Raw genomic sequence first — 15,919 nt, forward strand, 5'->3', positions numbered from 1 at the left:
CCAGGTATGTTTGATTAAATATATGACAAACCCGTTTTCCTTGTAGAACACAACCGTCCCATAGCCATCAGGGAGAGGACTGGAACACATCTTGAAGGGGTTCTGAAAACAATACCAAAGCTTACAAGTATTTTATTTCAAATAATATGAAATTTTATATTTGTGATGCTGAAAATAAGAGGCAGTGAAACATCATTGGTGTGACCGGGAGGGGGAGATGGGTGGGTGGGTGGGGGGGGGGGGGGCGGGAGGGCACAGGCCCTCCCCCACTCAATGATGTACAAGTTTTGTTTCCTACTCTATATAATTAAAGGTAAAACTATTACTTGTGCCCACCCTCCACCCATTAGAGGATGTGACCACACACACACACACACACACACACACACACTAGAGATTGTGCCCCCTACTCTAGATATCATTCCAACAGGCTTGTATGATGCATCATTAATGTTGTATGTACCCACCTTCCCACTCCATTTCATTTCAACTTATTTCCATGCTTATATCCAATTAAGGTTCAAGCACACTGTCCTGGGCACATATACCTCAGCTATCTGAGCTGCCTGTCCAGGACAGTGGATTAGTTGTTAGTTGGTTAGTGGTTAGTGAGAGAGAAAAGGGTGTATAGTGGCCTTACACCTACCCACTGAGCCCGTAAGAACTCGCTCTGGGGTTGGAGCCGGTACCGGACTGCGAACCCTGTATCTACCAGCCTGTAGTCCGATGGCTTAACCACTGCACCACCGAGGCTGGTTTCCCACTCCAGAATCAATTCCAAAGCATTTAAGGTTCAACAACACAGTTGTTTTGGGTCTATTTCCAGTATTGCTAAACCAGTGGATGTGCTGGCATGATGGCAAACATAAGCTTCGACAAGCCATGAATACCACTGACACTATCACCACATTATTGAATTAAAATATAGTTTCCAGTTTCCTTGCATACTTGACTTACAAGTTACAGTAAAACCTCTGAAAAATGGACACTCTGTAATGTGGAATTCTCTCAAAACAGGACATTTTAAATATCTGTGCATAAGAGAACCTCTTAAAACTGGACTTTTTACTTGGTTCTGAGCATGTCCGGTTTAGAAGAGTTTCACTGTAATAACAGCATGGATATAAATACTACCACCCCTCACCCTTCAAGTAAATCAGAAATAACCTGGGGTAAGGCTTCTCATTTCAGACATAACGGGTAGCGTCTATGACTACCCTAGTTCCGAACAAAAATTGTCACAGCATTTTTAGTAGGACCCCCACACGTTTCCAGTACAACTGGACAGTAGCTGGTACATTGACACCAGGTCAAAATAAATTACAGAAATTTACTGGCCGAATGAAACAGCATTTTATCACAACAAACACTGTCACATTTATCACCAATGGCAGGACTTGTGGTATTTACTGCCCTATCAAAAGTTAGGTGCACCTCCAACTTTGATCCAGCCAGTTATTTAGTTTAGTACTACATGTATATACTGGCTGTGGTTCCAATGCATGCACAAAGACGCATGTTTTATGGAATATAGATCATTATATTTAGTATGTATCTTTTTCTACTGTGGTATATGCTATCCTGTCTATGGGATGGTGCATATAAAAGATCCCTTGCTGCTAATCGAAAAAAGTAGCCCATTAAGTGGTGACAGCGGGTTTCCTACCTCAATATCTGTGTGGTCCTTAACCATATGTCCGACGCCATATAACCGTAAATAAAATGTGTTGAGTGTGTCGTTAAATAAAACATTTCCTTCCTTCCTTCTTTTTCTGCTGAGCTGAGTACTATTACCTAGGAAGATGGTAAGCAGGTTTCTAGACATCAGCAGCTGTTACAACAAAACTTTCTTACTCGATAACAAATTACATTATATTTGAAACTGCTTACGGTAACACACCACCATTAATTAAGTGATAAAATAAAGGTAATCCGTACCAGTATTTTGGGTGACGAAGACGGGAACCTGCGTCTCTCCGGGGGAGTCTCGGGCAGGGCCGCGCTCAGAACACGAGTCACCTGACCACTCTCTGTGTTTATACTCAGCACAACATTCGTCTGGCAAATACAAAACAAAAGAAAACATGTATTCTGATGGACAGAGCTTCAGCCAAAGTTTCTGCCTGAGAGTAAAACGGATATGGTGACATACCCAATTTTTTTGGCAGATGTTACTTTTTTTAAGTTAACATTTTTACAAAATTAATTACTCTTACCATTACTGTATGATTTTCTTAACCCTAACCCTAAACATAACCTATTTTCTTTCTGTGGGAGGCACCCCCATACCCTATGTTGACTGTGGTTGCATTCAATTCCATAGCGCCATACCCAAAAATTTATTTCTGGCAGAAACACTGAGAGGGAGACAATACCTATAGTCCCCTCTGGGGACTAACAACACAATAATTGTCCCCTATAGGGCATAAAAAAGTTTCCTCTCATAAGTTCAAGGGCCATAACTCTTCCAAAAATGGGCATATTGCCATGAAATTTAAACTTGATCTGTAACAGTACATGATAAAGCCACACATGAAATATCTGGGAACAAAAGTGTATCTCCTAAGTTCAAGGGCCATAACTCTGTGAAAAAATGGGTAAATCGCCATGAAAGCCAAACTAAATATGTACATGTAACAGTACTTGATACAATTATATACAAAATTTCAGATCAATATCTTGAGGCATTGTGAGGGCATTATAGTCCAAAAACTATACCTGGGACAGATGGGTGAATGGACGAATGGGCAGATGGATGAATGGATGGACAGACAGAGACACAACTTATAATCTCCTTTGGTTGGACCAGTAGGAAACCAATAACTAGGCTCACCCTGCCCAGGCATCAAAATATGTTCCGGTTACCAGGATGTTACTACAATGTCAAGATAGTCAAGAACAGTACTTATTTAAACCTTTCTTCTTCTGTTTTTTAAACTACACCTCCTAAAGTTTGATCAGAAGTGTGTTATTAAAAGTTGAAATACACACTTAAGTATCAGTGCAACAAGAACAGTGATATGAATAATTGCAATTTAAAAATTATCAATGAACATATCATAATATGACCCATCTAAGGTGGGTATATAAAAAAAAATCTTATGGCCATATATTTTTCATTATCTTTAAGTGAGCAAGACCAGTTTTAGGGGAGATAAGTCTTGTTTGCCATTTGACTTCAAGGCTTTAGATGTCAATAATTTGGGAACAATAGGCTTTTCGTCTATTCTGAGCCCATCAAGGCTTTTTTAGTGCAGTAATTTTATAATAGCTGGTAAAGGGTTGTCCACATAATCATAGCTTAACATTTCATTGATTTTGAGGTTAAATCCTTTTAGGTTATTATGTTTGTATTTTTGGGGACTTGTTTATTTTGAGAATACTTATTTTGGGCATACTCACTATTATCTAAGCTTTAGTGCACTCTAAAGCCCTGGATATACACAAACTGCACGAGTCTCCCCTGGGTTGTTATGCCACGACCAGAAGTGGTCAGGCGCTATGGGCAACCTAGCGAGACACCCCAGCATCAAATAGGTCTAATTAACGAGCTACTTTCGACTCACTAAAATCAAAACCTATGTTAGCTCTTGATCTTTGTTTTCCTTTCTTTTCTCTTTGACATTTTTTGCTCCTTCAAAATTCCATAGCACCACTAACCACCCACCCGCCTGTTACCGACCACGATCGGGCTGCTGGTGCTCCCTTGCACCTGCCAGTACAGGCGGTCCCTCCTCCTTCCCATTCCCACCTTTCCTGTCCTGGACAGAGGAGCCGGCCAAGACCGGTCCTTGTATCCAGGATAGGTGTGCGCTGCAACAGCTTGCTCTGAATGTGCACATAAAGCCCTATGACCTGACCTGACCAGAACTGCTTCAAAGTTAATACACCAATTCGTGGAGTCTTTGAGGTACGAAGGACCATAGAACTAATCGCCCTCTATGCAGGGTTTTCTTAGCCAACCAATGCCTGATCACTGGTACATCAAAGGCTGTGATATGTACACCCTGTTTATGGAAAAGTGGATATAAAAGATCCCTTTGCTACTTTATCTATGGGCCGAGGTGGAATTAAACAAATATTCCATTCCTTTTATAACATCAAATTCTTTGGGGGTTTTCCTGTACCAACTACTGCCTTAGAACCGGTATGTGTTGTCCAGTCTGGTATAAAACCGACCATGATATATGTGTTGTCCTGCCTGTGGGAAAGTGCATAAAAAAGATCTCTTGCTGCTAATGAAAAAATGGAGAAAACTTGGAGTGTTTTCTCTTTTATAGATACATTACCTGTCCTCAACAAGTGCACCTCCCCCCCCACGCAAGTGGTCTGGTCCGCACATTCCAGCAGCCAATGGGATGGCCTAAAATTCTTCTGTTTACTCCCTGTAGTTCCGGTCATGGTGGGGGGGGGGGGGGGGGGGGGGGTGCCCTTGTTGAGGACAGGTAATGTGAAAAGAAATGTTGCATATTTCCTCTGAAGACTACTTGTACAAGTCAGAATTATCAAGTGTTTCACATGCCCCGAGCCGTTGATGAATGAATCTATGAACTCTAAACACAACATAATATAATGTGAAAATACAAACCACTTCTTCGTGCAGGATAACTCTGTCGTCTAACGGAGCCCCGAGCGTGGCTATCTTCACCCTGGGTTTGTACGCCCCCGTAGTCGCGGGAAATATGTCGTACAGATTGATATAGTCCACATTCGTCATCGTAGGAGTCATCGAGTAGATACCGATTGGATTTGCCGAGGCAACGTGTATCATGTCTGACTTGTTTACTGATGGGCTTCGGTTCAGAGCTGTCGGCACATAAAAATTCAATGAACTATACTGCATTATGTACACAGGGCTTTTAGATTAGGGTAGCCCCACTCCCATGGCTAGTGATATTCAATGTTGGGCTAGTAAATAACTACTATCGCCATGCCCAATCACTAGTGAATTTTTTTTGTCAAATGTTGCATTTAAGTCTATTTTGTAAATAGGAATATCCTGCTCCCACCCCAAACCCCCAATGTTAGTGTTTTTAATATCTATCTTCCTCTTTATTAATTAGAAAAATTGTATTAACTTAAAGTAAACTAGGGCTAGTGATTTTTTAATCGTGGCTAGTAAATCACTGATCCCATGGCTAGTGAATTTTATAATCGTGGCTAGTAAATCACTGATCCCATGGCTAGTGAATTTTATAAAATTTTTAGAAGCCCTGTGACAGTACATGTAATGTTTTTTTCAGTACACCTCCCAGCCCCTGTTACCCCCACATACTTTTTGGACCTACAAACCCAACCCCAATCAACCCCACAATTATTATGTAATATTTGAATGGTCCCTAAAATTAATGAATTTCAATAGTTAAGTTTGTTTTGTATAACGACACATCTAGATCACATTCACGTATTAATCATCGGCTACTGGATGTCAAATATTTGGTAATTTTCACATCTAGTCTTAGAGAGGAAATCCGCTACACGTTTCCATTAGTAGTAAGGAATCTTTTATAACGCACCATCCCACAAACAGGATAGCACATACCACAGCCTTTGACATACCAGATGTGGTGTAATGAATTTCGAATTATCTATCCTGCTGAACATAACTATTTATTATATTTATTAATATTACTTTTACTGTAACAGTTGTGTTGACAAATACAATAATTTTTTTATATTTTCAGTTGAAAGTAATCAGTTTTTTCTTAATAAACTCAAAAATAGGAGTGGGACATAGTCCAGTGGTAAAGTGCTCGACTGATGCACGGTCAGTCTAGGATCAATCCCTGTCAATCCCCGTCATTGGGCCCATTAGGATATTTCTTATTCCAGCTAGTGCACCACAACTGGTATATTAAAGGCTGTTGTACATGTATGTATCATCCTGTCTGTAGAATGGTGCAAATTAAAGTTGCTACTAATCTAAAAATGTAGCAGGTTTCCTCTCTAAGACTATATGTCAAAATTACCATATGTTTGACATCCAATAGTCAACCAATGGTGTCATTAAACAAAACCAAAAATGTGGAAGTGCCCAGTATTTGATGACATTGTTAAAACATCCTTTAAACAGTGATGTGATACCTATTTTAAAATGTGGAAGTGCCCAGTGTTTGATGACATTGTTAAAGCATTCTTTAAACAGTGATGTGATACCTATTTTAAAATGTGGAAGTGCCCAGTGTTTGATGACATTGTTAAAGCATTCTTTAAACAGTGATGTGATACCTATTTTAAAATGTGGAAGTGCCCAGTATTTGATGACATTGTTAAAGCATTCTTTAAACAGCGATGTGATACCTATTTTAAAATGTGGAAGTGCCCAGTGTTTGATGACATTGTTAAAGCATTCTTTAAACAGTGATGTAAATAATATAGATGATGATATATTTAATATTAATGCATATTTACATGTAGATAGTAATATTAATAACACATTATAAATGGCTAGTTAATAGAAATATATTTAAATAGGCTTGTTGATGTAATGGGGACATAAAATAAATATATAAGTTTAGAAATGGAGTTACCTTTGTTGACTGCGATGTCACAGATGATGTTCACTTCTTCCATGGGCAACTGCCAGTATGCTTCTTGCTCTGTGAACACAGACGAACGTGAATCTGTCCGGTCCAGAGAGCGCGATTCTACGAACATCTCTACTGGGCCCTAAAACAAGCACAGCAATGGAATATTAGTATTATATAGCTCGTAACATATCGGAAATTATCACCCCATATGGTTAAAAATATATATTGGGATGGGATGGGATGGGAAGGGATGGATGAATAGGTGGATGGATGGATGGATGGATGGATAATGAATGGAATGGAATGAAAGAAAGAATTAATTAATTCAACAGTGTCTTTCTGATACAAACAGACTATTATTTATATGTAGTACCAAAGCGAGCAAACCTTTATTGAGAGTTTTCTTGTTTCCACTGGTAAACTCATTAGTGATGTCTTTTGTCTCGGTCCCTGCTGAGATGTGTTCCACTGGCCGACAAGCTCAAACTCGGGCAACTGAAACCTAGCAGTAGAAAGAAAGAAAAAAAGAAAGAGGTGTTTTATTTAACGACGCACTCAACACATTTTATTTACGGTTATATGGCGTCAGACATATGGTTAAGGACCACACAGATTTTGAGAGGAAACCTGCTGTCGCCACTACATGGGCTACTCTTCCGATTGGCAGCAAGGGATCTTTTATTTGCGCTTCCCACAGGCAGGATAGCACAAACCATGGCCTTTGTTGAACCAGTTATGGATCACTGGTCGGTGCAAGTGGTTTACACCTACCCATTGAGCCTTGCGGAGCACTCACTCAGGGTTTGGAGTCGGTATCTGGATTAAAAATCCCATGCCTCGACTGGGATCCGAACCCAGTACCTATCAGCCTGTAGACCGATGGCCTGCCACGACGCCACCGAGGCCGGTAGAGCAGTAGAAAGAATCACGGTAATTTCAGTTACTGTTGTCAGTCTGTAAGGGCTGTTCAGGAATAGTGCATTTGGGGAGGACATTTTTTTCAAGTTTGTTGTATCGGTTTAGGTTCACAACACCACTAGAGCACACTGGTTTAGGGTGTATACTACCAAATCAAATCCCATAGACAACAATAGTAACATATGTGGCTAAAACTCCTACCTGCACGTATCAATCGACATAAACGCCACGGATATAAATACTACCACCCCATACCCTTAAAGTGAATCAGAAAAAATTGGTGGTCAAGCTGCTCATTTCTGATATAACGGGTAGCGTTTATGACTACCGTAGTTCCGCACAAAATTCTAGTACTTGTTTTTACAGGTACCCCATACATGTTTCAAGCACAAGGCTACTTGACACAGTGGTACCAGATGAAATAAAATTGCATACATTTTAGCCCAGATGTAAGTATTTCTTTTTACAACCAACACAATTACATTTATCACTAATCACAGGACTTGTGGTGTTAACTTCTCTATCAAAAGTTGGGTGCACCTCGAACTTTGACCCAGCAGGAAGTTATTTGGTTTAGTACTACCTACACATGTACATGTATGTTAATTACTTCCTATTATATGTAATTCTGACATATAGTTTTAAAAGAAACCTGCTACATTTTTCCATTAGCAGAAATTGATTTGTTAGACTCTCTTTCCACACAGACAGGACAGCATATACCATGTTCAGTCATACATCACTGGATGGGATGGTAAAAGAAAAACATTAATCAGAGAATGGGTTTACCGAGATTTAATCCTACAAGCTAGGGCTTCTACAATTTTTATAAAATTCACTAGCCACGAGATCAGTGATTTTAAAAATTTACTAGCCCTACTTTAGAAGAAACTAGAAGAAATGTTTTATTTAACGACGCACTCAACACATTTTATTTACGGTTATATGGCGTCAGATATATGGTTAAGGACCACACAGAGTTTAGAGAGGAAACCAGCTGTCACCACTACATGTAGCCCTACTTTACTTTAAGTTAATACAATTTTACTAAATAATAGTAATAATCAGATATGTTGCCTAAAGAGGGTGGACCCATTGGGCTATTTCTCGTTCTAGCCAATGCACCACAACTGGTATTTCAAAGGCTATCCTGTTTATGGGATGGTGCATATAAAAGATCCCTTGCTACTAATTGAAAAATGTAGCGGGGTTTCTCTATAAGACCATATTATGTCAAAATTACCATACATTTGACATCCAACAGCCGATGATTAATAAATCAATTTGCTCTAGTGGTGTCATTAAACAAAACAAACTTTAAACTTTCACAGCAATGAACAGAAATACATGTAAGTCGCTCTAGAAATAAAGCTTTGTTTTGTTTAACTACACCACTAGAGCACACAAATTAATCATCAGCAATTGGATGTCGAACATTTGGTAATTCTGACATGTAGTCATCAGAGGAACCCACTGGCCCCTCCCCCCAATACCCGTTACATTTTTTCATTGGTTACAAGAGATCCTTGATATGCACTTTTCCATAGAAAGGACAGCACAAACCATGGCCATTGATATACCAGTCATGGGGCACTGCATGGTTGGGATTGGGAGTAAACCATCCAGAGAATGGACAGCACAAACCATGGCCATTGATATACCAGTCATGGGGCACTGCATGGTTGGGATTGGGAGAAATCCATCCAGAGAATGGACAGCACAAACCATGGCCATTGATATACCAGTCATGGGGCACTGCATGGTTGGGATTGGGAGAAATCCATCCAGAGAATGGACAGCACAAACCATGGCCACTGATATACCAGTCATGGGGCACTGCATGGTTGGGATTGGGAGAAATCCATCCAGAGAATGGACAGCACAAACCATGGCCAATGATATACCAGTCATGGGGCACTGCATGGTTGGGATTGGGAGAAATCCATCCAGAGAATGGACAGCACAAACCATGGCCAATGATATACCAGTCATGGGGCACTGCATGGTTGGGATTGGGAGAAATCCATCCAGAGAATGGACAGCACAAACCATGGCCACTGATATACCAGTCATGGGGCACTGCATGGTGGGGATTGGGAGAAATCCATCCAGAGAATGGACAGCACAAACCATGGCCACTGATATACCAGTCATGGGGCACTGCATGGTTGGGATTGGGAGAAATCCATCCAGAGAATGGACAGCACAAACCATGGCCACTGATATACCAGTCATGGGGCACTGCATGGTTGGGATTGGGAGAAATCCATCCAGAGAATGGACAGCACAAACCATGGCCATTGATATACCAGTCATGGGGCACTGCATGGTTGGGATTGGGAGAAATCCATCCAGAGAATGGGTTCACTGAGATGATTCAATCCTAAGTACATGTACTTCAGGCAAACCGGCCGCGGTGGCGTCGTGGTTAGGCCATCGGTCTACAGGCTGGTAGGTACTGGGTTCGGATCCCAGTCGAGGCATGGGATTTTTAATCCAGATACCGACTCCAAACCCTGAGTGAGTGCTACGCAAGGCTCAATTGGTAGGTGTAAACCACTTGCACCGACCAGTGATCCATAACTGGTTCAACAAAGGCCATGTGCTATCCTGCCTGTGGGAAGCGCAAATAAAAGATCCCTTGCTGCTAATAAGAAGAGTAGCCCATGTAGTGGCGACAGCAGATTTCCTCTCAAAATCTGTGTGGTCCTTAACCATATGTCTGACGCCATATAACCGTAAATAAAATGTGATGAGTGGGTCGTTAAATAAAACATTCCTTTGTTTCTTTCTCTAGGAATGAGACCCATGCAGACAAAATGAAGACATTAACATGAGGATGAGTAATTTAATGTAGTCTTTGAGAATACAGACATTTGTCCCACCAGTGTAAGGTCAAGATTGGGGGAAAATCTACCAAATAGGCAAGTGCTTGATAATCTAATTAAGTAAAATCCTACCCAAAACAGAAGAAAGTCTGTTTGCACTTGATATATTAAATTTAAGAGTTACCTCTGTGAAAGTGTCCATGTGTCAGTAGTCATTAATAACAACAAAATCATCAAAAACATCATTACCTATATCACATTTGGTAATTCTGACATTTATTCCTGGAGAGGAAACCCGCTATATTTTTCCATCATTAGCAAGGATCTTTTATATTCACAATCCTAAAGACAGGATAGCACATACCACGGCCTTTGAAATACATGTGCCGTACCAGTCATGATACACTGGCTAGAATGACAAATAGCCCAATGGGTCCATCGATGGGGATCGATCCTAAACTAACCGAGCATCAAGCAAGTACTTTACCACTGGGCTACATCCTGTCGTGAACTAATCAATAAAGTCTTTGCTAAAATGCATACCATTCACAATTATTAATTTTGATTCTAATAGCATGATTCCAATTTAACATTGAGAATTTCCTCTCGAAATTTCACAGTCTTTCTCGCTGCAGACAATTTCCATTGTGGAACAAGCAATTGGTCCTGGTGAGTCTTTGTTTTGTTTAATAACAACACTAGAGCACATTGTTTACCACTGGCTATTAGATGTCAAATATCAAACATTTGATACTTATTCAGTATCTTCAGTATCCCATTAGCCGCAAGGGATCTTTAATATGTGCTTTTCCAGACAGGAAAGCACATACCACAGACTCCAAAAAGCATTTTAGGGCTAGCTCTGGTTGAGCAAACATTTTGCCCACTTATGTATCAAACTAACTCTGTCTCCCTGTCTGTCTGTCTGTGTGTGTGTGTGTGTCTTTCTGTCTCTCTCTCTCACACACATACACACACACACTCTCTCTCTGTGTCTGTCTCTCTCTCTCTCTCTGTGTCTCTCTGTCTCTCACACACATACACACACACACTCTCTCTCTCTGTGTCTGTCTGTCTCTCTCTCTCTCTCTCTCTCTGTGTCTCTCTGTCTGTCTGTCTCTCTGTCTCTCTCTGTGTCTCTGTCTGTCTGTCTCTGTCTCTGTCTGTCTGTCTCTCTGTCTGTCTCTCTCTCTCTCTGTCTGTCTGTCTCTCTCTCTCTCTCTCATACACACACACACACACACACACACACACACGCAAGTGCAAACACACACATTCACTCTATAAAACATAGGAATTAAATCAAAACAAACAACATACATGTATAACATAACCATGTTTTCCTTTATTTGTCATATTTTAAAAATATACACATATTATACATTAATCTAGTAGCTGCAGGTGCATGTATTTAATACTGTCTTCAATACAGTTACCTGTACAGCTCTTCAAACCTCATTTCAATGACACGGAACATTTTACAATGGGAAGTGTATGGCACCAGGTATTGGTTCTATTTATCATCCACGTGGTTCAACATAACCAAGTTAATAAAAATAATAATATTGTGTAATAACAAGTGTAATGACATCATTTTGGGAAGTGGCGTCATAACATGATGTCACTTTCCTAGTTGTAGCTCAGACTGTGCATGTAAAATATGACGACATTTCGTAGTTTTCTTCTAGTTGTGGTTTAACATTTTGAGATGGTCCTTATTATTCATAAGGAAATAACACTTAGTCTAATGATATGAATAATAAAGAAATTATTACACTCGCATGTGAATCGTACTGATTTATGAAACTTGTGTCAGGATTCAGGTATTACCCTCGCTTTTACTTGAGTAATCCAGACATTCGTTTTGTATATCCAGTTCGACACACAAGCTCATATAATAATCTCTTGTTTCATTCGCTTCACTCTGCTATAATTTAACAATGGATAATTAAAGACAGACAAATTAACAACTGCTACATCGAACTTTAATCACACTACTACTTTTCTACACAAGAGTATTGAAGAAGTGCTTTTTCTTGACTACATTCTGATTGGTTAACTTTTCTGAGTAACTGTTCTGATTGGGGGGGGGGGGGGACGACGACGACAAGATGTAGCCCAGTAGTAAAGCCCAGTTCTCAGATTGATCCCCGTCAGTGGGCCCACTGGGCTATTTCTCATTCCAGCCTGTGCACCATGACTGGTATATCCAAGGCCGTGTTTTGAACTACAGTGTATGCTGTCGGTGGGATGTAGATGCAGTATACTTGATGGGGTAGAGTAGGCCCATAGAAAAAATATCTGGATGGGGGGGCACAATCTCTAAAGAAGGGGGCCCATAAGCCATATTTTAATTCTTATTTTATCCTCAAGTGGAGGAAACAGACCCTCTCCCCCCCCCCCCCCCCCCCCACACAGTTCTTATTAGCTTGTATGATTAAAGAATGTTTCAGTTTTAACGACACTACTAGAGCACATTCATTTAGTAATCATCGGCTATTCTGATACAGTCTACAGAGGAAACCTGCTACATACTTCTATTAGTAGCAAGATATCTTTTACATGCACCATCCCACAGACTATAGATAAAAATGCATGGAAACTACTTGTCTAGTATACAACATGTTCAATTTTTCTGTTACAATAAATGTACTACATTTCAGTTGCAACTAAGCTGACATTTTAGGAAAATATGATTCTACTATAATTATTGTAAAATCATAGTCCCAATTGCCAAAATGTCATATCTCCTGCAACAAAAATACTTGTTTAACTTGTCCAAATTTGGATTTGTACAGAATATAAATATTTAGTTTTAGTTTTAGAGACCATGATTTTACAATCTTGGGACTTCAAAAGCAATCCCAGTATCTATTTAATTTTTTCTTTCAACATGTGTATGTTCACCAAATTACAAATATTCAATTTGCCTATTAAAAGAAAATTTGCATAAAAACATATGCATTTTATAATAAACACTGAAAACTAAGTTTATTTAATTAAAATTGATTACAAGATAAGAAACTGATTACATACTAGATATCATAACAATATGACTAGGTAGCGAAAGATTCAGATTTGGTTGTTACATGATCAAAATGGAACACTCAATATTACATATACATGTAGAGGCTGTTACAAAATGATCTCTAGATGGGGTTGTTACATGATTTTAAAAAATCAGAACACTTATCACATACATTTAAGGGCTGTTACAAAACATTCATTAGAGGGGGATGTCAAATGATTAAAACAGAGTTCATAGTATCACATGTAAGATCACATGTGATTTACATTGTGCAATGATGAACTTGGTAACCAATTTGTCATTTGTGTGAATTAGAAGATTTTCCCCATGAATTTGTGTGCCTTGAATGTGTCTTAAGTAAACAGGTATTAATATTGTGACTTATAATACTAGGCATCTGTACAAAAACATTTTTAAAATTTTGACTCGGTCATCACCATAAAAAAAGTCACGTAAATTTATCTGTAAGTTTGTCATAGGAAGGATGAAAACCGCATCTAACAAGCCTAATATTAGTCCTAGGGTAACAAAAATACCAACAATGAATAAATATTAATTGCGTACTGCTTGTGGACCACATCCCAGCCAGTGCCCCATGACTGTCATATCTAAAAGGCCATGGTATATGCTGTCCTGTCTATGGAAAATGCATATAAAAGATCCATTGCTGCTAATGGGTAAAATGAAGCGGGTTTTCTCTAAAAGAATTATGAAATTGACATTCAGTAGCCGAAGATGAGTAATACATTGTGCTCTAGTGGTGTCGTTAAACAAAACAGACTTTCTCATTCTCTGCTGGTGGATTCATGTAACAACCAAATCTTACTCTTTAGCCAGCATCACGCTGGCTTGTTTGGCACCGAGTGGAATTCCGTGTTTCTCCATCGTCGTGATCAGAGTCTCCTGAAGGTCACTGTTGTACGAGTCGAAGTCGAACACGTTCCTCACAACCGTCGTCAATGCTTCCTGCGGGAATTTCTGAAAAAAAAAAAAAAAACCCATTTATTAATAATTCAATTTATTACTGAGTAAAGTCAATATCTCTGTGGAGTGTATTTCATTTGTTTTTCTTTTCTTTTAACAGATTCTGGGTTGGCCATTGTAATTTCCAATGTCATATTATCGTTGAACTAAGAAAACCTCGTATTTGCATTTTGTATGTTTTTCAGGAGATGAAAGAAACCCTGTTTTGTTACAAGCTCATTCAATATAACAATTTAACTATAACATGAAGTATAAAGCATTTATTAACTTGAATCAGCTTATGACAAAACAGTTTGGGTTTTTTTCATCTCCTAAAAACCATTTTTAAAATGCAGATATGAGGTTTTCTTAGTTCAGCGACGACGTGTACTGTTTGAAAGTAGTGGAATGGGTCATAATAGAATAAATATCCCAATATCTGACTTGCGATACGACACATATTACAATACTTAATTTTTAATATATAGTATGTTTGGCTGAATAATGAAAATACACATTTATGTTTTCAGTAAAGAACTTGTTTTGTACATGATTTTTAAGCAACATAGATACAGACACACTACATGCTAAGAAATAATATTCCTGTAAATGTATGTCAAAGTGATTATTTCATCAGGGATTTATCCCGGCTTTCTGTGCGTCCAAACATGAGCTCCTTCCCAAAAAAAAGTGGCACTGAAAATTCACAATTTTAGTACTTAAAATTCCCAATATATATAAAGTGAAACCTCTCAAAACCAGACCCTCTGTAAACTGGAATTCCCTCAAAACTGGATGTTTTTCACATTCCCGTTTTAAATATATGTACAGAACAGAATCTCTCTAAACTGGATACCTCTTATAACCAAACTTTTTACTTGGTCTGAGGGTGTTCGGTTTAGAGGAGGGTCGCTGTATATTTAGACATGTCTGTTCTAATAAACTAATTTAACAGTTGTGTACTGTATCAGTTAGTGGCCTGAAAACATGTCCAAAGTATGATTTACTCGTGCTAATTTTCACAGTCCCATCAGATACCAGACCCTGGTGAAGAAATCCTGAATAAATCCATGTTCGTTCCCTGAGCATGTTAGCAAGTTTGTAAAGTTTTACGTCATCTTTTTCATCCAAACTTTTAACCATGTATGTCTTTCAACTTCTTTCGTTATCCACTTCTACATCCCAGTCCTTGTCTCTCCAACCACGAGAGGTGTTTATCTCTTGTGGCTATCTGTACCACACACCTGCCATTCCCCATCCACTTTTAGCTGTGGGCGTACCGTATTTTCTGGCCTATTACACGCACCAGTAAATAAACCGCACCCCTTGATTTTAGACAAAGTTCCAAACTACGTCCTTACATAAACCGCACCTTTAAATAAGCCGCGGTAAAAAATGAGCCACAAACATAGTTGCAGTTAATTACTGTTTGTATTTAACAACAATAAAGATATTTATTCTCCCTTAAATCAAAAAATAAATAATTGTTTGTTGTAAAAGTGTGGCTCAGTTTCACTTCAGATACCAGTAAATAGGTCAAAACCCCCGCTATTTTTCCCGATACATAAACAAGAACATCATAACTCATTGTTCGTAATCTAGCATTTATTGCCCACACAAAAATATATGATGAAGTTTTGTTTGTTCATATT

At 39.0% G+C, this 15,919-nt stretch overlaps 1 protein-coding gene across 1 annotated transcript in view; it reads right to left on the minus strand.

The window, feature by feature from the left end:
• LOC121375164 (von Willebrand factor A domain-containing protein 8-like) overlaps positions 1–15,919 on the minus strand; it is a 94,517-nt gene that overhangs the window by 38,219 nt on the left and 40,379 nt on the right. The window contains exons 25-30 of the mRNA XM_041502480.1: positions 14,131–14,282; positions 6,918–7,032; positions 6,531–6,669; positions 4,589–4,806; positions 1,939–2,058; positions 32–102 (exon numbers count right to left, since the gene is read on the minus strand). Of these exons, the coding sequence (XP_041358414.1) occupies positions 32–102; positions 1,939–2,058; positions 4,589–4,806; positions 6,531–6,669; positions 6,918–7,032; positions 14,131–14,282 (815 nt within the window). The remainder of the gene's footprint in view (positions 1–31; positions 103–1,938; positions 2,059–4,588; positions 4,807–6,530; positions 6,670–6,917; positions 7,033–14,130; positions 14,283–15,919) is intronic.

This window comes from Gigantopelta aegis, chromosome 1, assembly GCF_016097555.1.
Source record: "Gigantopelta aegis isolate Gae_Host chromosome 1, Gae_host_genome, whole genome shotgun sequence".
In the NCBI taxonomy this organism is placed as follows: Eukaryota; Metazoa; Mollusca; class Gastropoda; order Neomphalida; family Peltospiridae; genus Gigantopelta; species Gigantopelta aegis.